This window comes from Epinephelus moara, chromosome 19 (genome assembly GCF_006386435.1).
Source record: "Epinephelus moara isolate mb chromosome 19, YSFRI_EMoa_1.0, whole genome shotgun sequence".
NCBI lineage: Eukaryota > Metazoa > Chordata > Actinopteri > Perciformes > Serranidae > Epinephelus > Epinephelus moara.
In genome coordinates this window covers 18,217,090-18,243,178 of record NC_065524.1, presented here as the reverse complement: position 1 = coordinate 18,243,178, position 26,089 = coordinate 18,217,090, and the positions used below count along the sequence as shown (strand labels likewise).

At 40.6% G+C, this 26,089-nt stretch overlaps 1 protein-coding gene across 6 annotated transcripts in view; it reads left to right on the top strand.

Moving 5' to 3' along the window:
* Positions 1-26,089, top strand: part of LOC126406274 (collagen alpha-1(XIX) chain-like) — a 144,808-nt gene that overhangs the window by 68,697 nt on the left and 50,022 nt on the right. For all 6 annotated transcript variants that reach the window (XM_050070428.1, XM_050070430.1, XM_050070429.1 and 3 more), the window contains 7 exons: positions 9,029-9,073; positions 12,120-12,155; positions 18,731-18,793; positions 18,868-18,912; positions 21,838-21,870; positions 25,758-25,796; positions 25,913-25,957. In XM_050070428.1, the coding sequence (XP_049926385.1) occupies positions 9,029-9,073; positions 12,120-12,155; positions 18,731-18,793; positions 18,868-18,912; positions 21,838-21,870; positions 25,758-25,796; positions 25,913-25,957 (306 nt within the window). The remainder of the gene's footprint in view (positions 1-9,028; positions 9,074-12,119; positions 12,156-18,730; positions 18,794-18,867; positions 18,913-21,837; positions 21,871-25,757; positions 25,797-25,912; positions 25,958-26,089) is intronic.

Below are 26,089 nucleotides of genomic sequence, written 5' to 3'. Positions count from 1 at the left end.
GTGGTGTCGCTTTAGATGCGTTAGCATGTCAGACGTGTTTCCAAGTACATACCCGACCGCTGTTCTGCAGTGTCGGCACACTGCTATGGTCTTGTCAACTTGTTTATTTCCATCTTCGTATTTTACCCTGAAACCAAAGCGTTCCCAAACGGAGGACTTAAGGTTTGCGGGTGGGTCTTCAGGTTCGTCAGGCTCACTTGCCATGTTGTCAAAATGCGAGAATGCGCTGCACAAAGTGAAAGCGGAGATTTACGGTCGGACTCGGTCCGTCACTCAATTATGTCCGTCGGGGAACTAGATATTTTAAATGGTTGGGCTCGCAAAAAACGGAATTAAAATAAAACAAAATAAAATAATATCCTGCACCCAATAATTCGGTACAGGGTCGTGCCGAACCGAAAGTCGCGTACCGAACGGTTCAACACAAATACACGTACCGTTACGGCCCTAATGTCAACCGTCTTCAAATATTCAGTAAAAAATAAACAAAAGTGATCTCTAATTTCTTTAGTTTGTAAACAACAACAAGAAGATATACATATATATTAAAAATCCAACAAAATGTAATCTACCACAAATTACACACAGTTCCCAAATACAAAAACATATACTTTTGGATCTATATATATAAATCAACAGGAGATTTTCTTCTCTTTTTGCAAAATCCTAAATGATTTAGTTGTTTTTTTTCCACCTGGACCTTTATGCTCTGCCATTTCTCCTCTAATCATCATGCTGTAACCTGTGACAGGCTGTTATGACACCATAACTATCGCACATTCACATATATGTAGTTTTTTGTCGAGCTGCGAGCGTCACATAGGTTTATATTACCAAAGGCGTATGATAAAATGACAATGACTCCCATGTGTGCACGGCAAGAGACGCTGCTCTGCTGCCAGAGGAGCCACTGATCGAGTTTCCTCTGAGCGGTAATTCACTAAAAGAGTCTGAGAAATCTGTGGCTGTTTAAAAAAACATAAAGGACGCCCAGGCCTAATGACGCCACAGTTTATTCCACACTACTGAAGCTGCTCCTCTTTTTGGAACCGCTGCAGAGTCGCAAATAATTTGGCTTTCAGCCAAACTTGTTGCTGTGCGCAACAGTATTAGTCAATGTCAGCAGGTCAAAATATCGCGAGTATCACGATATGAATTTTTCATATGATATTAAAAATTATACCAGTATTATCGTGAACAAGATGATGCGCCACACCCCTATTTACAGGCATGACAAGTTTCACTAATTAACTTAAGCCTTTGTCGTTATTTGATAACCCATGATGAATAAAACAGTTTTTATCGGGGAAAATAAGATATCAGCTTCAGGCAAGTAGATTTCTGACCCACTTACCTGACTGGGCAAGTGAAAGAAACCGGAACATTGAATCCTGAGCTATCCCTGCATACAAAAGGCAGAATCATTTTGTCCCTCCGTGCTATGTGTCAGGTTTGAGTTGGGTGCTGCGGTGTTCATTTCAGAAGGCTTCTCCAGCTTATCTACTGACCCCTCTTGACAGGGGCATTTGTCAGGTGGATTATGTGGCTTCTTGATGGTATATCTGCTTTATTGGTAAAAATGCGACACGTTCTGGCCTCTCCGTTTTACACCCCTGCGTTATCCCAGTATGGGTAGTCAGACAGGGAATGTCTCAGAGAACATGTTGACATTTGGGATAAGGATTATGGAGTCATCATAAACGAGTGCCTCTGCTGTGTGTCACTGTCGCTGTTGACTTTGCTCTCAGATTGGGGGCTTGTGTTGCAGGACTGAGCCGGGCCCCATGTCTGTGCTCTCCTTTCGCTCTTTACAACTCACAGCAGAGTTGAAGCCAGTCGAGGCTGGGATCCATGTGGATTAAGTAGGAAGTTGAAAATACGCTGTCAATCTACGGAGGCCTCCTTCTTACCCCAGCTCAAACGTGTACTCACTCCAGCTTTACTAGCACTGTTATTGAATTAGTGGTTAATGTGGAGTGCTTCTCACACTTCTGTTATATGGTTTGCAGGTTTTTAGAGTGGAACAGATAAATAGTGCTTGTGAATATGTGTTAGCCAGCCCATCTTTCATTCACTCAAGAAGCTAGTTCATCTTTCAGTCTGACTCTCCCCCTTTCCTCTCCTCTGCAATCCCTTCATCTTTCTCCACCTCCTTCCCTCCCTCTCATCCCTCATTTCCTTCCTTGCCTTCCTCTATCTCTCCCTCCCTCTAATCTACTGCAATGACCTGAAGGAGGGCTTCACACTGCAGCGCTCAAATAATAATCAAGCACTAGGATGTTGTCAAATTTATAGGACACTGAGCGTTGCATAGCAACAGAGATTGCCAGGGTGATCCAACAGGCGCTGGAAGTTGGGTGAGGGAGAAACGGGGCGAGTGACAGGAGACAGGAGGAGGAAGGAGACATGACAAGGAAAACAGGAGACAGGAGAGAGGGATGAGATGAGAGTTTTAGAGTTATGATATTATACACAAAGGGGGAGATAAATGAGAGATGGAGACACAGAGAAGGAAATGAGAAAGTTAAGGCTGGCTTAGCTGAAAGAAAGGAAGTGCAGACACTGCTGGCTGGTCTCATTCTATAATTCAAGTTACAGCTATCATCATGTCGATGTATTCTGTCGTGGATTTTTTTCATATAGGTAGTTTTAAGTGTAAAAGTGACATGAAAATAGCCGAGCTGAGAAGCCATTTAACTAATGATCCAATTCCAACTGCAGGCTGCACTTTCTCTCTCGCTAAAATATTCGTACATTGAGTAAAACATCTTTCTGTTTTGCTGTCACACATTTCTCATGTTTTTTACATTCATATGAATCTATATTTTTTTCTTTCTTTCTTTCTGTCCGGTCTTTTTTGAAGTCCAAATCCTCAGTTTCAGTTTGCTGTTCATCCTTGTTGCCTAGAGACTGCTTTGGACTGCAGTTCACCTCTGACACTTTCCTCTGGTGTTGTGTCTGCCTTTTTCACCAGGAAAACTGTACTAAAAAATACACAGGGTGTCTGCAGGTCCTCAAAAATGTATTTGAATGGCATAAATTCAACTTTATAAATGATAGACCTTAAAGTCATTATTCTTAAATTTTATTTTGTGAGGTCCTACTTGCCTCAAATTTGCTTAATTTCATTTATCCATCCTCTAATTTCTGTTTGTCAAAATGAATCAAGCGCTTCAGCATCAAAGTCCATATTTCTGATGTTGAAAAACTTCCCTTGAAACGTCCTTGAAACTAATACTCTCTATTTACTTTATAAAAGTACTTGTACCTGTTGGAGAAATGTAGATTAACCAAACTCACTTATATAACCAGATTCTTATATAAAACTCACCCCTGCATAGGACCACAGATGTACTACCTACATTTATACTTAGCTGCAATGCTTAAATAAGAAAAATATGATTTGTGAAGAAATCTGTCCTAGCTACAGACTAAGACTTTTCCCAGTCGACCAATAGTCATCATTGAGGGCCATTAGTCGACTAGTCGCCTGCATGTTTACGTTATGTTTAATTTAATTATTATATTATATATTTTGGGCGGGGCAACACAATGGTTTGAGTTGAAGGTGTGAGAAAGAATAGTATCAGTAACACTGTTAACACTGTGCTACATTACAGAGAAATACAAAACCGTACTAATGAACCTTCATTAATATAGGCCTATATTTTATCTACAAGTGCACGTCACACACTGAGCGAGCCGCCTGTTAATGACGCTGTCGGCAAAGCAGTAATGATTGTGCTAAGTGGCTAATGGGCATGTAGCTACTTCCATGTTTCAGATGATACGTCATGTCTGTTGTTGACGAGTTTACATATCACCTTGGGTTCGTCCTTCACCTTCTCAAAATGATCCCACATTTTGGATTTCCTGCCTGACAGGTTATTAACTAGCCTGTGGAATAACCGCAGGTACTAGCCCTGTAAATTAGGGGCCATACACATGCTGTATATTTAACCGCCTTTTTGTGCCAGCTCTCAAGAGTGCAGGTTGTGTCTGAGGTTGCTAAGCAACCTTAACAAGCATTGTATAGCCTATTTACCTGAAACCCTGCAGAGCTGATCTCCTTCCAGGCGCTGTTTATAAGTGTGTAGGCCTATCGTCTGTATGACAGATGTAAAGCTCTGGGTAGCCCTGCACTAACATGATCAACTGTTCTGTATTTATCAGACTGAATATTTACAGAAGAAGGGAAAGATATCTGTCGGCTGTGATTGGTTTGTAACGTGACTCCTGTCTGACCGCTGACCTCCTTCTGTGTCTGTCCTTTCAAATTAAATTCCCACATGGTCCAGTCATATAGGTTTTGATTTGTTTTGACAGGGCGCAGCTACTAATAGAGTTTCAGGCTTGCTTGTTTTTTTTTTTTTCTATGACTAAGTGACCAATGAAATCTTGCCAACTAATGACCTTTGTGGTCGACTATTCGGGGGCAGCCTTATATTAAAGCTTTGTATAAAGATGCAGGACTCCTGGAATTAGTGCTTAAACCGTTAATGCACTGGTGTCACTTAAACACTGTCTATTCTTCAGGAAAGCACGAGTAACAATTATAAATGCTGAATATATGATATGATGTTTTGGCTCTGTGGTTCTACAGTGAAGTAGATGTTGACATTGTTAACACTCCATCAAAGTTAGTTTTTTTTTAGCTTGTACCTAAAAGCATGTATTGTTCTCTGCAGTGTCAACACACCAACAAACTGTTAAGAATAAGTGAGGGGAAATAAAAGCTTTAACATGACTGGACATGATGATAAAATGACCTCAATTCAAAATGTCAGTATATCCCTTAAGTTACGCTTTTATAAAAGTCTAGGAGGTCCAAACATGACATTTAGACTTGATCAAATCATTGAAATGGCATTAACACAGAATTCAACTTAAGACCCCCGGTTAACACTCTGAAACACTTGTGCTAAAAGCTAAACTGTTAAAACTGTTGCTGTAGTATTTGGGTGCTCATGGGCACTATGGCAGTAGTTGGCATCTTGATTATCTCAGTATTGCAGAGCCAGTTTGTTCCTTCAGAGGCAGTTATCTCGCTGTGTCACTGGCAGGTGTTTCAGTTTGGAGTCAACTGAGTGCAAACGGTGATGACAGCTGTGCACCAGACTAATTATTTCTTGTCACTGTGCACAGATTTGTTGGGGATGGCGTGCTAACCAGAGAAACCAGAGGTCCTCTGTACAGAGAAGTGTCGGTCTAACCCCAAGGTCACCTGGTGTAGTCTTTATAATGGATTGCTTTGTTGAGAAAATGATTGTCTGAGCGGTTTCTGTTTATGAATAATAAATGAGTATCTTATTAAAGAAAAATAACTCTGACATGAACTTCCAACATAGACACCGAGTTTATCTACACTCACCTACACGTACCCGATACAGAGAACACCTTGTTTATGTCAGTGAGGTTAGGGTAAATATTAGAAACACTTCACAGTGAAACAATATAAAATTCAGCAGCACCACAAGCTACAGTCTCTGAATCATCACCTCTCTACATCACTTTCAACAAAAACTGAACATTTTCAGCTGATTGAGCATGTTGAATCTCATCAATAAGAGAGAGATCACTGTGATTGGCTGTTCATCTTAAGCAAATCAGAAATGAGAAACAGAAGTGAAGAAAGCAAGCAGACATTAAAGTCAAGAGGGTACACAAAGAAGGCTCTTCTCAGTTTTTATCTCATCTCCATCTGAAATGAAGCACCTGAAGACAGAGTGGTGAAAGAAAGTGGTGTGAAAATGGTAGTGAAACACTGATTTGTTTCACGTATGTATCATAGCGATTTGTAAATCTGCTGTCTTAGATCTTATGGTTTCACCTGCCACCTGCTGGTATGGAGATATATTTCCTGTCGTGCAGGCATGCAGTGTATGTGCTATTTGACCGCCAGCTGTAGACTTTTAGGTGTGTTCAAGTGCAACTTTTTGGCCCAGACGGGAGGCTGTGCAACATTTTGCCTTGGTCACTGCCATGCCTTTGATATGAACTTACCACCAGATATCAGGAACTGTAACATACTTTGATCCACTGAAACTTGGCTAAATCTTGGACACTGCCATTCAACCAGGTGACTCTTTTTCTATATGCCGATCTGATAAATCAGAGGGCTCTGGCGAGACAATGGGAGGAAGTGAATAAGGACTGGTGTGACAGTGGGAATGTGAGGTGCTGTCCTGTTCCTGCTCACCCAACGCCACAAGGGGAGTAAACACTCTGGATCATGTGCTGTTCAGAGGTGGCTGTAGAGCAGTTCTGCCCATGTTCAGGAGGTCAAGATATGTAAACTAAGTGTGATGCATAGCCCCAGTGATGCAAGAGATGGAGCCAGTCAGAGTCTGGGGCACGTTCCAGGAAACCACCATTGACGTCACCAATGACATCAATGAATTCACTGAGTATGTGGTGGATTTATTTGTTATAAAACAACAGAGGCAACTGTCATCATACCACATTCTGAAACCACTGATTACCAGAGACATCTGAAGACATGACAATTATAAAGCAGCAGCTTACGATGTAAGAAGCGCTAAAAAGGACTAATTGCCAGAGTACAAGTTGAAGGAGCTGACAGGATCGCTTGTCATAATTCTGTGTGACAAGTGAATAAATGGTCGATTGGTTTAATGTGTCTTGGCCTTTATATTCATCATACTGCTAGGATTTATAGCAGGATGGTTGTCGTACAAAGCTTTAGTTAAAGGTAGGTGTACCTAATAAACTGGCAAGTGAATATAAATCCAATGTGACTATGCTAATGAAGGCAGTGATAGATAAAACTAATATTTCTTTTTGTGAGCAGAATGTAACGCCAGAACTACATTTTTGAAACAGTAGGAAATATTTCCTGAAGGGCTTTTTCAGATGTGGAAATTAAGTCAGAAGCAAAATCATACCACTGTATCAGGAAGCATTTTATAACTTGTAGGGAACTGTACAAGTGAGCTTCAGGCCTACAGTGAGTTTGGTAATATGGAGTCGTCATTTAGTTCCTCTGACTTCATTTGTTGAAAACTGTGATCCAGAGCAGCTCTGTTTGTTTTGATGATAATATGCAAATACGTGGACATAAAATTAGTATGCACTTTGGCGTTAAAAGAGGTTTAAGGGCAAATGTAGAGAAATAATTTTGAAAACTGCATAATTCATGACCTGCTTGGAATAATAGCATATGAAATATTCATTAGCTAAATTACTTATCTATGTAATCTGCTTTTGTTGTCGAGTTCAGGGGAGAAAGGGCAGCAGAGAGGGGATAAGGCTAGAACAAACAGTCTGAACTTTTTGCAAACGTAGCACTGATTCAGTGTCAGCCTATTCATTATCAGTGAAAGAGGGAAAAACAACACCATCCACCCTCGCCGAAACACTGTCTTTGTTTGTGAGAAATAGACCTTTTACACAAAAGTGATGTGTTTTGAATCTACATACGGCACCCTTGTGCACGAGCAGTCGTTGAATACTTCGCCTGCCACTCTGACTTCTCTTCTCCTGCGCGACAAAGGCAACCAACCTCAATTACATTTTGAGAGGTTATTCCAGTGCAATATAATGTCAATCATCTAAAGAAAAGGATTTTAGGGTTTAAAGGTGCTGTTCCTGCACGTCAACGCAGTTCGACTGTCTTCCAGCTCTTCTCGCCGTAGCACTCATTCATGCTCACATTAAAGCATATGTAGCCTCAAAGCAACATTAACATGGATGATCAAAAGGCGCTGGCCGGGCCTTTGTTGGTACATCAAACAGCATGAACAGAGGAAAGCGTGCAATTCCCAAAAGGAGGCACACACTGGTTCCACTGTGTCATTATTAAGGTTAATGTTTACTGTACTACACCTTGGCTTCTCCTGTTTTCATTAATCCTGTAATCTGTGGACTACAAACAGAGAAACACACGCAGCATGTAAGCATGAGCGCACATGCAAACAGATGATTAAAAGCAATCGCTCTCAGTGAGGCTCCTTCCTTTGTCTTTTTCTTTTTTGCAGGCAAACGTACACGTCAAATTCGACCCAGTTAATCAAAGTCTGTGTGCATGGAGTGTCAGAAGGAAAGATTCGGGGGCGTTGCTTTGTGATTCTCTACTTTGCTTTCAGCAGCCAGTGATCCTTCCCTCTCCACAGATCTACACCACCACTAACCGGGTGGAGGAGAGAAGTGTTTTTGTGTCACCCATACTGACACATACAGTAGGAGAGATACAATGTTCCAATATAGCAATTGTGTCAGATGATGAAACTCCTATTAGAAAGAGGTAATCACGTGTAGCCGTAATACAGATATCTGCATTGTCTCATACTTGTGCCTTTGATTACACTGCCGTACAGTGAATTGATACTGGCCAGAGTATTACCATCTCCTAATTGAGTTGATTTTACATCCGTCTTGTGTGTGTGAAAGCCAGCTAATTCCAGGCCCCCCTTATAACACAAAGCCAGTGATGCTCTGCCAGTTTATGGGATAGCTGTAAGAATATCCACAGAGCTTTATCCTCTTTTCTCACGAGGACATAAACCCTCTTGATGTAAATTATACCAACTTTGGTTTGGTTCAGATCGCATTACATCTCATTAAGATGTCAGCTTTTCAAGACTCGGAGACTTTCAAGCACGAGGGCTTTTTTGCAGTTCACAAAATGTGACAAAATATGCCTTGAAACAAGCAAAAGTGGTTCAAATTGGTCGCTTCCTGCTGACCTCGTTTTGCAGTGCTGGGCAGCACTGGCTAGCTCGGCCTGTTTGCTGCTGTATCTGCTCTTTGGGTTGATTGATGCACCGAGGGACTCACACAGCTGGAAAGGAGGCAGTAAACCAGAGGAGGGAACAAAGACTAGTGGGCCACACGGGGTGCAGCAATTAAGCTGTTTTCTTGTTGTTAATTAAAAGCAAATTAGAGACTGCGACAGGAGTTGCTGTCTAGCCTTAATTGCTGGCAGCATGCATGCCCAGACACACCTGTTGTTGCATCTTCACTCACTCATCTTAATCTTTTTTCTTTTTCTCACTTGTATCTTCCTCAGGGACGGAGAGGAAAGGCTGGGGAGCCTGGACTCAGAGGCCTGCCTGTAAGTGACAGTAACACAGACACACACATACAGAAATGCTGCTCTTCTCTTTTATAGAAATTCTTCACTCCCCAAATGATCATTTGTAAATCAATTGTTGCACGGACAAGTGTGCACCTGGCTTTTTATGCAGAAGTTTGAAAGGTCCAGTGTGTAGGATTTTGGGGCATGTATTGGCTACTATTTTTTTGTTCAACTCAGAGTTGTTGCATTTTTGTTACCTTAGAATGAGCTGTTTATATCTTTATATTGAACAGGTCCTCTTCCACAAAGTCTGCTATGTTGTTCTACAGTAGCCCAGGGCAGACAAATCAAACATTGACTCTAGACAGGGCTATTTAGCCATTTGCATTTTCACGTAGGCCAGCATAGTTCTCCTACACACTTGGCACACGGGAGATGTTTCAGCTCTGCAACCTCACAACTAGATGCCACTACGGCTGTTTTCAGACCTAGAGTTGTCTTGCTTTGGTCTGAATCAGGGACTAATTTTGTTAAGTTGCACAATTGCCTGGAGTTATTTTGTGTTCTAACGGCAGCATTTACAAGCGGACCAGATAAAATGCCTTGTGCGAGAAAGCTGCTCTCGATTTGTCAGAATTTCCATGTGGGAAAAATCCAGGAAGTAAACAAAACATTAAAGAAGAGTACACTTACAAGATAAATGTGACACTTTCTAATGTCAGAATGGAGGGACAACTTCATTTTAGTCAAACCATACAGTTTGAAAACGAGGCACGGCTCCAACTAGAAAACAATGTTTTGATGCATTGGATGTGCTGAATGCGCATATAAAGGCAGTACAGGAGGAAGTGCACATTAATAATCCTCCAGGACTGTAACATGCTCATGTTTAACCCAAACAATGCGGAATACGTGCAGTTGGTTCGGATCGAGGTTGGAACACGTTCTCACCACAAACAAACCGCATCAGAGTTCGTTTGTAACCGGACAGAGACCACCTCTTCAAGAAGGTCTTGGTCCGGTTGTTTTGGTCCACACCTGCCCAAACAATCCGCACTTAAGGAGCAAACGAACTTGAGTTCGGCTGATCCGAACCAAACAGGGCAGGTGTGAAAGCACCCTAAATCGTACACACTGGCCTTTTTCATTGTAAAGTTTTCACAAGAATGCTTGTGTTTGGGAAGTACTGAGCGTAAGACTGACTAAATGTGACTTGGATTATACTGTATGAGTTGTGTGAGAGTTAATAAACGGATGTTTTTATTTAGTTGTACTGTTGTTAAATGTGGTCCCCCAATGAATTCAGTTCATCAAGATTTCTTTCCCATTTTTGGATTCTTCTTTCACTGTCGAGGCATAAGCGAAAAATAAATTGTCTTCCTGAATTAAATGTAGCACGAGGTGAGTAAATGATAAACAAATGATCACTTTGGGGGTGAAGTTTTCCTTTTAAGAAAAAAAAGATGAACTCCTTCAAAATCTGCTGGACATACTATATATTGTAGTGTATTACATTCATCTCACAATAGGGAAAAATTACCTGATATACATGTCTGCTGTGATTTCAAACCAAATGACAAACCCTGAAAGCTTGGCTCCGACAGCGCAATACAGCAGCACACTGAACAGTACCTTATTTTCTAGCTTTTCTACCATTTAAAATCAATTTCAATTTAACTTTATTTGACCAAGAATTCACCTGAGATTTCCCATACCTATTTCAATTGAGACCTGGCTAAAATTGGACACATTACAAAAAAAAGTTGATCACAATTATAAAAGCATATTAAAGCAAACAGTCAATCAGTGTAACAGACATGCAATACAAAATCCAGCTTAAACAGAGCAATTACACTCTTCAAAGTGAAACATCTCTGGAAACTTTGTGCATTAATTCCATGCTTAGGCTGTATTGATCGCTTTAAAATCTTCTCCCACTCTCCCATACTGCTGTATTATTAGCACGAAACCACAAGGGGTATATTAAGGTAGCTCCTGAGAATGCTCGTATTGATGAGTAGGACAAGTCTGCCTATAAGGCCTGTTGACTCCTTGAATTATGGTGTTTTCCTCAGGCATCCAAACCAATACTAGACGCTGTTTGTGTGTTTGTGTAGTGACCCACACAGTAAAGGCCACAAACACCACGATGTGTTAAAGGAGACAGCCTGTCAGACCCTTAACTGCTCTGATGTCAGGACAAACGGGAGTGTTTAGGCATCATGTAGCTCTGATGCTTTGGGTGTCCAATTATTTTCATGCACTATCGCCCTGATTATGCTCTTGATCAGGACATAGGGTTTGTCTTACTTTATTCATCCAGAAATCCAGGAAGATTCTGTTCTGCTTCTATCACCGTTCTGCTCAATAGGTTCAATTATCTTTGGTATAATTGAGCCACTCACTGTTAACCTCTCCCGCATGACTCAATGCATTCCCTGCCTCCTTAATAACTCATAAAGTTGTAGGACACAAAGCCGTAGGACAAAAGAAAGACAGGATGGAGAAGGTGTGACATTTCTAAATGGCAATGTCCTGATGATACCCTTAGCATGTGCCAGCTTTTCCTCCATCCCCTGGTATTGGCATTTATGAGTCACCTGTTTTGCTGAGGTAGATCTCAGGGGCAAAATCATCTATTCAAAACACACACACCAGGGCATCACTCTCTCTTGTCCATTGGCAGCAGGACAGTGCTCGCAGTTGAGGGGGCAGCGGTTATTTTTCAAAGTCAAATTAGCATTGCACGACAACAGGAGAGTCTGTGAAAGGCACGCAACAAAGACACACTCAAAGATAATCTATAGACTGCTGGGGGCCAGCCATGTCTTTATGAGAACTAACATTAGTGCAAAGGTTAGGAAATATAATACAAAAGACCTTTGCTATAAAAATCTGGATGTTTTTCAAGCAAACTTGCCAATTTAAATAAAGGTCAGGAAATGCTTGGGAAGGTTAAAGACTGATGACGAAAAATAAATTACATATGTCCTTTTCACAAGCATTCATTTCATTGTCTTTTTGTGAAATCCCTTTGTCTTTTCTCTGTGTAAAGAGACTTTTTTATTGCTTGTAATTACAGGGTCCCCCAGGAACCCCAGACGGAGCAAGTGTCAAGGTATCACTCAAAACATTGTTCATCACAAAACAAAGTACTGACACATGGCATTTAAAGTAGATTTGAGCTGTCTCCCCGTTTGATAAACCGTCCCTTACCTGCACTTCCAGCAAGGGTGAATTGTCAAGATGACTGAGCAGCGTTCATTGTAGCAGTCCCCCAAATAGGCGAGGAGTTTAATCATTTGCACTGTGTTGTCTGTATAAAGACGTACCGCGTGTAAGTGGCTGTCCCGAGAAGCCAGCCAATACAAGTCGGACGTCTGTGTGACCAGACCTCTGTCCTTGACTGACATTTTTTCTGTTTGCAGTCAGGAACGGATCTCCCTCGACGGAAATGGCACCTTTCACTCAATTGTAGCCTATCTGTTGTGCAAGTTAAATAGCTGTTCCCACCCTGCACCTCCTGCAGCGCTGCACAGCGTGACTCAGAGCTCACACTCCAAACAGACAGATGGCCATTACATACAGTGCTTTTGCAAAAAGGGTTCTGCAATCATTTTCATGAAGCCCAGGGGTGCTGTAGCTCACCAGAGGCGCATGAGATATGCGGTGTAAAAAACCCTCAGACATGGACCTCTACCAGGCCTCCTACTGTCTTTGTTGCTACCTGCTTCCTTAACAAAACCCAGCGCTACCCCTCTCAGCCCCCACCACCCACCAGGCCTCCAGTGGCCCACTTGTGATCATGCTGAGAGTGAAAGCTATTGTGTAGTGGACAACCTCCTGACCGCAGCTGTTCATTTGATGTATAGGTGCGTCGTTTGCTGGGGTGTCAGCTCAGGCCGCAGAATTCCTCCTGCTCCCTCTGCCCAGAGGAAGGAGAAGTGTCAGCTGGCCAACCTTGAAAAAGAAAGTTGTCTGTATGAGGACACACTTATTATACCTCAAAACAAATGGGATTGCAGTCGGTGTACAATGGAGGCACAATGGATAGTGGTTTCATTTGGATGAAAAATGACAGTATTACAATGCCCTATTAAATCATACTTCAGAATAAGATGACAATCAGAGGTTACCTTGATTACGTTTTCATGAGTTTTCACTAATTGGCTACTGAGTTGCAGCTTTATTATCTCACTCGTATCAGTCTCTTATCATAAAAATGAAGCTGTAAAACTCAAACCTTCACTTGGCAGAAAGGAAATAGCTCTGAGTTTGTGGGTTCAGCATAATTTTTGCAGTGGCTTTTTTGCTTTCATTGGTCTTTTATTAAAAAAATGACCAGCTGAGTTTGAACACAGTGAAGAAAAATACACATAAAGCTAATTCCGTGTGACAGTGACAAATAATTATTGTTCAACAGTGTGGGTAAAAGTTTACAAGTTCTTGGAAAGTAAACCCCCAGGCTCGCTGGAGCTTGCAACTACAGACTGATTTCAGAATGATGAAAGGGAGAGTAACATCTGCAGGTGACAAGGCCTGCAGGAGACCAAAGCAGCCCATCTCAGATTAGATTAAAGATTGCATTATGATTAAAAAAGTATATGCAATAGCTGTGTCCACGTGCATGCATGCATCCATGAATTCATGCATGTCACACACGCACACAACCTCACAAACACTTGCCACTAGCACAGTGATGTAATTCTGTTGCAGTGAAGGAATTTCCCCATCAGTGATTAAGTGTGGCTCAACAGCATAATAAATGGTATTACCAAACTGTTAAATTTGCATGCATGGCAAATTACTTAATTTATCCTGATTTTAGCTAAATGAATACTGTGACACAGTTTGAAAACAAATAAAAACTTGTTCATTGTTAAATGCAGAACACAGACAGGCAATGAGGTGCAATAAGGTGCACAGCCTTTTCCAGCTGAGATACTTGGGTTGCGTCTGGTTGCTATTATACGAAATATTGGCAGAAGTAAGGCAGGCAAGGCAAGGCAGCTTTATTTGTAAAGCACATTCATACACAAGGGACATTCAAAGTGCTTGACAGAGCAATAAAATATAAAACATAAAGAATACAGAAAGAGAAAAAGGGTATTAAAGGTTAAATTAAGTTATTAAATTAAGCGATTTACAATAAAAAAAAAATATCACTATTGAAAAATAGCAAAAGTGCAGAAAAAGTAGAGACAAATAAAAGTGTTGGCACAAGGTAAAGTACCTGCTCTGGATGAAGGGGAGGCTGAAGCACATAGGGAGGGAGGACAGACCCACCAGTCTGTGACTTCAGTGTTTATTTCTCTTCCATAGTTGTGGTTGTTGCTCAGCAATGTGACGGTTGGTCGTGTATCGGCTGGTCATTGTATTTGTCTCGCCCCTCTCATCTGTGATAGACGGAAAGGGAAAAAGTGACATTGATGAGCGGCTGCAGAGCTTGACCCCGATTTTAGAACTCTTAACTCTCGGTGACCAGAAAAAAAACAATGAACAGTGTTCAGTGCAGAATAAACGCTCAGTGCCTTATACCTGTTGTAGTGGCTGCTTGCCATCCCCTGCAGTTGGTTTGTCAGTCTCGCTGTGTTGCAGTACTGAGGTTATCGCAACAGTCCTATAATGATACCACCACACAACAATCGTTTGATGAGTAATGAAAGGGGACGTGGCAAAAATGTGTGTGTGTGTGTGTGTGTGTGTGTGTGTGTGTATGTCTATTTATCTGTATGTGTCTTTTTCTGTTAAGTTTGGTCATTACAAGTTTGGTCATACATAAATCCGTTTAGAAGTTATGCGCCTTTGTGTTATAGCTCCCCACGCCCTTTATGCCAGTTGGCATGGACAGTTAATGAGCTGTCCTTTGGCTCATGATCTTCTCTGTGAATCCATTTGGAAGTTGTGTGCCTTTTTGTTATAGACCACTCCCGCTATCCCGCCCAACCGTAGGCAATTGGCATGAACACAAACACACAACTTCACACACACATCCTTAGCCTCCATACTAAATTTCTGCCTCCTAAGGCAAAAAAATTGACTGCCAAAGAAATATTTTTTCGACCTACTGACAGAGAGCTGCTATAGAGATACTGGTTGCAGCTAATATTATGATAAAAGTATTTGTTGTGGGATTGTTCACTCATGCTGATTATAGTTAGGTGGTGTTGAGAAACATCACATACATCAATGCTTACATCAAATATGCATGCCAGCCTTGCCATGAATTAGTCATGCCCTTACATTAAGGATACGTCTTTGCTTTTGTCATTGTAAATTCATGCTTACTGTGTGTGACGAGTAAACTCCCCTGTCCCAGCGGATCACTTCACATTTTAATATGCTAAAACAAAACAAGCATAGCCACGTGCTCAAAGGAATTAACACAATCCAACACGATCCGTTGGAGAAGCTGAACCATCACCCCTCAGTGAGGAATGGAAAGCTACATTTCCCAGGAGCAGTAATAATTGAGCAGCATCACAGATTCCCCCCGACTTCTCAGTGGCCACCCTTGTGCATTTTTTAGCTCGGACAAAACAGACGCAAGCAGGACTAAACTGCAGCTCATGCAACATCTGTGTGAGCCGAGCCCCCCTCTCACTCACACAGCAGAGTGTGAATGTTTTAAACTGAAAAACAAAAGGTCTGTGCCGTGCATGATGTGCCGGGAAGACGGTGTCCTCATGAATCATGTCTCCATAACTGTATCTCCCGCTGACAGTCTCAAATGGGCTCCGACAGAACACTGCAGATTTTGATAGAGACTGAGTGGGATGCAGACAGGCTCAAAGTCAACATATCACCCATAGACTTCCACAGGTGGACCAGTTCCCTGTCCTAAACACGCTGGGCTTTCTCATTGTGTAAATACAGAGATAATCTGGATAAATACTGGCTGTGCTGCAGTTAATCTCATTTGAAAGGTTTATTAACTTGTTATATTCCCCTCTGCCAATAAATTGACTTTGAATGATGTTCCATGGAGATCTAGCAATGATAGCGATAATATTTTGCCATGAGTCTATGACAGAATACAGTGCACAGCATTTTAACAGCAAGTGGCATTGCGGGCTAACCCTAATTTTTCATCAGATGTGATTTACATTGAGTCATAAGTCAGTGGAAAACAATATTATGTTCACAGTACAGTATGTGCTTTACAGTTACTGTATGATGAATACTGCATTGTGAGCTGCCTTTGTTAAAGATCCTCTTCACTCAAAAACGTGATTTTCTTCTGTTTATGTCCCCCAGAATGTCCAACCTTGACCACACTGACTTGTATCTGTGCAAAGTTTGTCACTAGAGAGGTGTTTTCACATTCCTCTACTGAAGGAGGCGATGTCTGTGCACCTCCCTAAAATTTGAGATTCAAACATTCCCTGGGCAAGCTAGATTCAGTACGCCATTAATGTAAAAACCAATCGCTGTCCAGTAGACATATTGATCGGGGAACAGACTTTCACACACAGCAAAGAAACCTGAAACCTCCAGCGCAGTTAGCATTGGCATAGTAAATGTTGGACAGCAAACATGGCAGAGAGTGTAGTTTTTGGATGTAAAACAGATCCTGGAGCTTCCATCAACTATCTACCAGAAACTCCATCATAACAGATATTATTGTATGTTACATAACAACCAACGCTATGTTAGCCACTGCCAGTTAGCGTTCAAGCTAACAAGGTAACCAACAACATAAACAAAGAAAAGATGCTAACTACACTTTCTACACATTTTACACATTCTGATCCGTCTGCTAGTCGCCAGTTTTGATGCACAACAGAGTCCTCAAATATATATGGCTGTATCTATCCAGTGTTTCCTCTAACGCTAACGCTAGCCACCGTGACGGGAGACTGCCTATCATTCCAAATTCCAAATTCCAAAGCACCATCTAAAAAAAGTCCTATTGAACTGAAAGCTCATTTGTCCCAAAGCAAACGCCCATTTCTCAGAAGTCCCATTTCTCTGACAATACACACTCCCTGTTTCTAGACAGCCCAATCGCCAGAAAAAATGTTTGCAGTGTACTTTTCTGAAAACCTACTGATACTTTACATTTGTCAACAACGCTGTAGTGACTGTGTGGTTAGGTGCAGGCATAAAAACCAATCGGTTATGGTGAAGAAAAGATCACATTTTGGATTTGTAGCAGTTGATGTTTATTTTTGGGATAATGGGCCATCGGAGAAATGGGCTTTCGTTCCAGTGGGACATTTTTCAGACTAATGGGGCTTCGGAATTGGGTGGGACATGAGACCAAATCCATAATTTCTCAATAAATAAATTGCTTTTTTTAATTTTAGTTTTTATGTAGGAAAACCATGGTAAACACGATATTAATCATTGCAGAGTATTGCTACATACTTAAAAACGTGTCTGTGGGGGGACTTTAAGGAAAGATCTCTTACTCATAGCATGCCAACAATGACACACTATAGTTGATAAGATTATGGTAAAACCAGCAGTTTTCCTCGGTATAAATGAAGTTTTATCGTATCTCTTATCTTGTCTTATGGTGGTGAAATCATTGAGTTCCCATGTGGTTGATACAGCTGAACAGAATTCAATTAGCACTCAAAGTCAATTTTGCCACCAGTCCATCCTCCCTGCTTAAAATATTAATAGGACAATCCATCTGTTCATACATGGCAGCAGTGTCCTGACTTAATAACAGCTCATAATTTGGACGGGGAAACAGTGACTATATCTCATTAAATGAATGGCATCACAGTGGCCGCGGTTAGCTATTGGAAGGCATGGGGGAGGGGCTGAGACTGAATGGCAATTATTGTTTGTTAGAGTCCAGGCGCCGCTAAGGAGTGTGCAAATATGCTGCAACCTCTCTCAGATGTCTCTCTGTCTTCTCAGATTGCTAAACAGATGCTCCATAATGTCTCAGCACAGAGTATCTGAAGCGTTCCCTACGAATCTGCACACATGTCATACTAAACAAGAATAATCTTTGATGAATAAGCTATATTTTTTTTTAGCCCTCTGTTTTGTGTGTTTGGAAAAGGAACACACATATCACAACAGATGAGGTTTATTAAGCCTGGACATGTGAAACAATGCATTTCTGCTACTCCAGATGCATTTGACGAATGATTTGCCACACATCTGCTATGTAGCTAAAATAATACCTGGTTATAAGATGGTGAGACATGCATGCAGTATGATAAGTCTTCTGCTGAGGCTTGAAGGATGAGAGATGTACTGTCTATATGTATATAACAATGTTCTATACAAATCTTTTTAATTATTCATTCACTGTGTGTCTTGACCAAGGTGCGAGTACGTTTGTTTTACAGTTGTGTTTACTCAGAGTACTCTCCACATAACTGACAGGAAGAAATCCTATTAAAAATACTCCATGGACAGCTCACCAGCAGTCATAAAGTGCCATCTATTGGCAGACAGGGGAATGATTTTAACATGGAAACGTGCTGCAATGCTACAGGGGTTTGATCATTATCCTTTTAACACTGTAGTATCACAGAGTCACACAGTGTTCCTTTTCCCACCATGATTACAAACTGGTTTATTCTGGGATGACTTGATACTGTATAGTGTTTTGATTACTTATTCCTGGCGTCTGCCCTTGCCCAAGTTTCACTCTCTGAGCTCTCTGTCTTTTTGCCCTGCATTTGCTGTCAGTCACTGTCAATGATCTGCTCTGTTCACATACAGGTGGAGAGGGGTGAGTCTGCAGTCCCAGGGGGGAAAGGGGAGAAAGGAGAGAGAGGAGAGCCCGTACGTATTTTCCTGCAGTGACATTTACAATGCCGTCATGTTACAGAGTCATTAACCAAGGCCTCCTCCCACAGGGTCAGCCAGGTGCCGAGGGGGCCGGCGGGATGAAAGGACAAAAAGTAAGTCACATCAATGTCAAGTGTCATACGTGATGATTCCCTCTGTTTGTGCTCACTGGGACTCAGCCTGTGTGTGTGAGTGTGTGTGTGTGTGGTGGTGGAGGGGAGCTGAGCTAGAGGTGGTGGAGGTAAGATAGTTCAAGCGATATAATTACCAGATCTCAGAGGTTACACCTTTTGAGTTAGTTATCTTCAAGTCTGTGTAACCTCCACAGGTCTTTGAAATCATTTAGCAGCAAATAATAAATCTGTTGGTGTTTTTTTGTTGATTTTTATAGATGCTTTTGTTTGTGTCCTTTGTTCCTGTAAGCAGGATTCATGATGACAGTTTATGCATCTGTTTGAGTGTGTGTGTGTGTGTGTGTGTGTGTGTGTGTGTGTGTGTGTGTGTGTGTGTGTGTGGACATTATGCTGTCATGATTTGGAGTAGCTGTTATGTCACTGTTCCAGTAATTGTCTCCGCCGATGTGCTTTTGTATGTTTTTCTTTAATGTTTTTTTATGTGCCCTCCGGTTGTCATTGTTTTGTTTATGTGCTTTTGCCTGTACTTATGTGCTTTTGTATGTTTGCCTCTAATGTTTTTTATAAGCCATCAACCTGCCAAGGACTGCAGATGAAAATGAGCCTCTATGGCTAAATCTGGCACATTTACATGATGGACCCAAGAGCTCATGTTTATTAATGTGCATTGTCCCTTCATTAATAAACATAAACATAAACATCGTTTTATGGTTGTACATGTTGTCATGTGTCAAGGAGGGACATATTATTGTTTGATGCAGACAGATCCACCATCATGTACCATTAGAATAAATGGTTGGATACAGGAACCATGGCTGTCTGCGTACAATTTTGTGCCAATCTATCATCCATTTTAAATGTTAGCACTCTATTATGTAGGAATGAGTATTAATTATCAGTGTTGTAGATATAGGCTGTAAGGCTCCTGCTACACCAGCAAGTATGTTCAAATTACCAGCGACTAGCAAATCTTTATATTAACATCTGGTTATATTTAGGCACAAACACCACTTGGTTATGGTAAGGAAAAGATCCTTTTTTGGCTTAAAATACCTGCGTTTGGTAGCACAAAAGCCAGCGGAGGGTCGCTAATAAACACCCAAGTTTGGGGCCAGATACACCGCTCAAAACACCTCGATGGCTTGCTAATGAACAACGGGTGTTGTTGGCAGCTGTCTCACTTAGAAGTAATGCCATCCTCCATACCCTCCGCCTCCCGATGACAAAGTCAGCTCATCCACATGTCGCCGCATAATAACAAACAGTTATTTTCAGTGGAAAACAGCAGTCTAAACATGGTAGTTGGTGTTACAGGTGCCTTCTAACCTATATTTGTAACGCTTATAACCACTATACCTATTTAATAGAGTTATAATGTTGCATGACAACTTTGACCTTCTGGTGGCATTTGATGAAAAACCAGAGGATCACAGAAGTTGTTAGAATTGATTGTATGAGCACTGTGGAAAATTTCATGACAATCCATCCAATAGTTGCGGAGGTATTTCACTAAAACACAAGCATTTCAACCTCATTATAGTGCTAGAGGAAGAGTCAAGGGATCACCAAAGTCAGTAGGATTCGTCCTCTGGGAACCTTGAATAGCTATACAAAATGTCATGGCAATCCATCAAACTCTGATACTTCCATCTGTACCCAAGTGATGAACCAAACAACACTACCATCCCCAAAACCATCCATCTAGCTTGGCTAAAAACCTTGACTTGATGATGGCAAGCTAGCCAAAAGTGTTTAAATAAATTAAATGAGAATAATGCATCTGGATCGATACATTGATTCAGTGATCAATGATCCAATATCCCTGATGCAAAGTGAGCACATTGATACATACCATCAACTTTATTTTGAAATTTTGATGGCTCATGTGTCACCATTTCCGTCTAAGCACTCCTCCTTCCTGAACATTACGTGTTAAAGGGCTGAAAAAAAAAGACACAATATTAACTGATACAGTCTCATACTGATGGTAGGTCCCTTAGTTGAACTGAATCGAAGTCATATTGTGGCAGACTTTGTAATATTAGCCAAAAAAATGATTGTTGTCCAAAGAATTGATATAATAGCATGAGGAAACTTATGATTTACACCCCTACTGGAGATAAACCCTTAATTAAAGTCCTTATGTTCACAGGATTAAGGTATTTTCCAAAAATCAGCATGATAGTCTATCATCATGTGTACTTTGATCCAGATCCAGATGGAGATTAAAACTTCTAAACCTTTTCAAAATTACACATTTAGAGAATTGTGTAGGCCTTGAATGGTACAGCATGTACTCTCACAGTGCTTTTTAGTTGTTTATAGTTACATATATAAGCAGATGTTGTGCTGCGTCTTCTTGTTTTATTAAAAAGCATGAAAGTTATAGCTTGTAAATTATGAATGGAAGAATGGAGGCTCCCAAATGCAATGCATCACAATTAAGAAGCGTCTATGGTTCCCTGGAGCTCCCATTAAAAAGTATACACACACACACACACACACACACACACACACACACACGCTAAGTACAGTCTACATGATGCACATGAAATGCGCACCACTGAAGTATGCTTTTCTTTAATGTTTTCTTTCCCCTCATCTCATGGCTCTTCTCGCATCACTTGAGTTAGCCAGTATTTTCTCTGAAGTCTGATCATGTTATTGCCTCCTTTGTTGTTGCTCCAAAACCTATTGATGTTTGAGGTCACCTGTGGCAACCGGTGGCAACTTGGTTTCAGAAGTAGTTTCTCAAGTGCAATTTTTACTCTGTGTATTTTTTTTTCTATTTTGGTACCTGTTTTTTTTTTGTCACTGTCTGTTTGCTTCTCTGTCTGTCACTCCCTTACACTATGTATTAATTAATGCATGTATGTAATGATAATGTTTCTGTGGTATTTTCAGGGTGATGTTGGTCCTCCTGGTCCTCCTGGTCCTGTAAGTACAATATAGTATAAAATGTTGTTGATTGTCAATAAGTATGAGGTTTTGTCATATGGAACACCACATATTGGATAACTAACACCAAAGAAATTATTTTAACCTCTTTGCTTTGTTCTCTGCCACCAACATTTAAAAAAATAGTGCGTCAGTGAGCTGTTCACATCCAACTATAAAACATTTGGGGACCAGGGAGGGAATATCAACAGCAGTGCAGTGTTTACCCTCGCTGTCACAACTCCAACATGGTGGCATGTCATCTTGTAACCAACTTCCATTCTCTGACAAGCCTGCAGATTTGTTCTATCTTTAGATATGTGGTTTAAAAACATTTTTTTTCCTGTACAAACAATGGATCAGTGTTGATAAAAGGCATGAAACATGGGCAGCATTTTTAAGACAGTTGAGATTAGTTGTGTTGAGCTTCATTTCTTTTCAGGTAATGAACTTACTGATATTTGGCAGCAAGCTCCCACTGAGTGATTTTTTTTTTTTAGGAGTGTACACAGCAAAGAAATTTGCACAAAATAGCTTGCACAGGCACTGAGAGCTGCGAACTGTGATTTTTTTTTTTTATATCTAGTATCAAATTAACACATTTGCAGTAGCCATCACCCACTGATGTCGTTATCTTTCGGAACCAAAAAAAAAAACTTTATGGTGTGAATTAATGGGGGCCATGCAGGACACGACCTGTTTATAATGTGCGTAATTGTAAATTACAGTAAAAGGATTTTTGTTGGAAGACACTGGCTTTTAGTGGAGAAACAGATAAAAACAGAGAAACCCTGACGTCATGGTGGCTGTCTGATTTGCGCTGAAGGTGACACAGGGTGGGTGGTGCTGGGATGGTAGAACTCATTGCTGAGACATTTTTAAGTCAAAAACACACCATGACAAATCGGTAAAAGATCTGCGAGGGGGCTGTAATGACTCCGAAGGCATGCTGCAACTATTAATACACTTGAAAAAAAAAAAAGAAATTAAAAAGCGTCAAATAAAAACATGGTGTTGGAGCATGAGTGTCATAAAGTGAGGCATTTGACATTTAGATGACTCTGTCCTAATGGGTTTTGTTCTAAAGACTTGCTGCCTATTGAGCCTCTGAAGGCTTCAGACATGAGCTTGGAAACAAAGTTTGATGGCTTTCATTCTTATTCTCATTCTCATTGCTTGTTAGCGAGTGATTCATATGGAAATTTGACAACTTAATTATACAGCGAACAAATATCACTCACCCTCCACTGGTTTCACTGGTTTCTGTCTAACCAACAAAAAGTCTATCCCCTTAATAAGAATAGATATCAATGTAGGCGGTTTTAATGGCCGTTCAAAACATTGAGGTCTTGCTTTGCAATTATTTTTGAATAGTTGTCTCTTTCCCTTGCATTTCATTTCAGCTGGGGGAGGAAGATAAAGAAGTGTTCTATCTAAACTGAAACACTCAGTTGTGTTTTGTCATTTTTGTGTGGTGAGGCATGGGCCACCCAGGATATAGGAGCTGTATACAGTGCTATGGCACACAGCAGAGGGGAAAACATTAGTCATTTGATAAATGAGGCTGTTTGAATATTTAGTACCAGTCTCTGTCTGTGCTCTCTGCTTTCCCGTGGCAGATAATTTTGGCAGTTAAGCATTGATTTCCCTTACACAGCAGAAGCAAGGGTTTGGATCATTACCCTCCCTTCATAAACCTTCTTGTGCCTCTGTTTATTAGTGACGGGGAGGAGCAGTGGGCTTGCAGGCATGCATGGCCATCACTTCCCCCAATGCCCTTAAAGTGGCAAAACAGTCTTTTCAACTATGAGACTGTCCTGCTTTTTATGGTGCCTGTATTGCTTTACAATAGAGTTTTATAATCTATTAAACTGAATCTGTTTTTCCAAGTTATGCTGAGTAAAAGGTGCTTATCAGTGTTTCCAGTCTCTTGAGAAAAAAAAAAACAACTCACAGAAAGTGTTGATACTGATGGAACTGAGACACAGCGGACACTCCGTTGGGGCAGTGGGGGTATTCAGTGCCTTACTGATTTTTTTTTTTTTTTTGACCATTGCCGCTGAAAAAGGGCTCCATGTCAGGATAATTTGTGTAGCCTTTAATCACAGTAACACTCTCAGAGGGCTCACTGGCACACATTACTTTGGAAACAAGGGCACCAGCACAGGTGGACAAAGGAAAACGTGCCATGTAGGCATCAAAATGTTCCCCATCTGTATATGGCTTTCAGTTCCAAGATTGCTTCTGTTGTCTCTTGCTTCTTTGATCATTATGCTAAAACCACCCAAGACTAAACTGGTTCTAACTGCATATGGGGGTGAAACATGCAGTTAACACAACACAAAAGGCCTGAGGGCATTTAGATGTAATGAGTTCTGATGATTATAGATAGATAATTAGATTTGCTCTCCAGATTGCTTTGCTCAGTTTTTAATACGTTGGGCTTTAAACATTGGCTTTTGAAACCTTTTTGTGCAGTCGGAAAGAGGCCATCAGCCAACTGGAATACTGAACATAATTTTCTATCCATAAATTTGTGTATTAAAAAAGCGTTTGCATTAGGCTTGGGTAGTATAAAGGTATTACAGTATAACGGTATTTAAAAATCCAGGAGGTATGATTTTCAAAAATACAGACACTTGTCTTTCTTTTCAACTGATATGGAGATGCTGTATTAAGGTGATGTAGTGCACAGTAAGTGCCACCAGAGGTCAGTCTACTGGTAGGACAAGCAGCTGAGCTAAAAAAAAAAATGGCGACTGCGAGCTATGGGGATAATGTTGCTGATAGAGTTTAATGAGTACATCACTATCTGTATCTGTATGTGTTCAGTCAACTAAATTACCTGTATCCGTGTCTGTGCTCGTCATGGGCGGGGTTTCAACTGGACAGTTGGGACTTAAACCAGAAATGGGTATGATCTACTACTACTCGTAAGTAGTACATTATCTGTACTGTACATTATCTGTCATCAGGTTCTCCAGCAAGAATCTATAGGAGAAAGGCTAAAGAATATTTATGAATTTAGGAAAGTCTGGTTCAAGGACTTCATCAGCTCAGTGGTGTGTCGGTTATATAATGAGAGTACATGCAGGAGGTTCCATTTTACTCTTTTATTTTAAAGAGGTTTGAGCTGACAACAGAAGAAAAGAATGAATAATATGAAAACTAGACATCATGATTCCTGATTTGTAATTATTAATAATCCAACAAAGGTAATTTAACTATAAACCGTATCCCATCTCTTTTCACTATTCTATGGTCCATAAGTAGCATTTTATTACACAAACCCATTGTATACCATATATCCCGGTGTCAGGAAGATTTGAAGGTATGAAAAAACAGATAAAGCCCAAGCCTCATCGGTTGTACACTTGTGTTCAGTGTGGTCACTTTCAAGTATAGTTTAGCCATTGAATAGCAGTTAATCTTCAGTGTGTCCTTCGTGTATTTACAACATTAAGTGCTATCAGATCACATTCTGATCCGCTGTGATGGTAATGGCAGCTCTTTGACTTGATGTGTAACCTGTACAGAGAATGATATTGTAGCTTTATAGAAAAACTTTGAATCTTTGTAATTGCTTCTTTGATTTGCCATTCCGCCTTTTCACCTGTATTAGTTCCCGGCATCAGTCCACTTCAGCTGGTTGGTCTTGACCTTTCCCCTTTCCTCTTTTCCGAGCTTTACTAAAGATATAAAAGAAAGAGAAAAACATTCTGTCGAGATTTATTATATATTTGTGAATCAAGAAAAAGTTGTTACTTCTATAATGCCTTTGAATCAATCAGAATAGTTTCTTTCTGATTTTTACTTGATGTAATTGCGAGATCAGTGGAGTCTGTTTAAGGAAAATTCGTCTCTTTCATTCTTTTTATTACTTGTAGGTGATGACAGCTCACGGATTAAGACAGATCTCTGGAACTGTAAGCAGCTGTTTATATCATAAAACTTGAAATGTTTATGTATTTGTGGTTCCTCTTCAAATTGTATACAAAGTAGACTTCCGTCAGATTTTAAAGTGGTCTGCTTTCTATTTGAGGATGAAATGAAGGAGAAGACCCAAAAGGGAGAAAAAGGAGATCAGGTAACTATTTCCCTTGTTGTTTCTCAGTGAATACAATTTAAACATAAGAAACTCAATATTAGTTTTCATTTCATCCAACATTTGACACCACAGCAGGAAAAATGTTTCCATTTGTTATTATGTAACATCAAC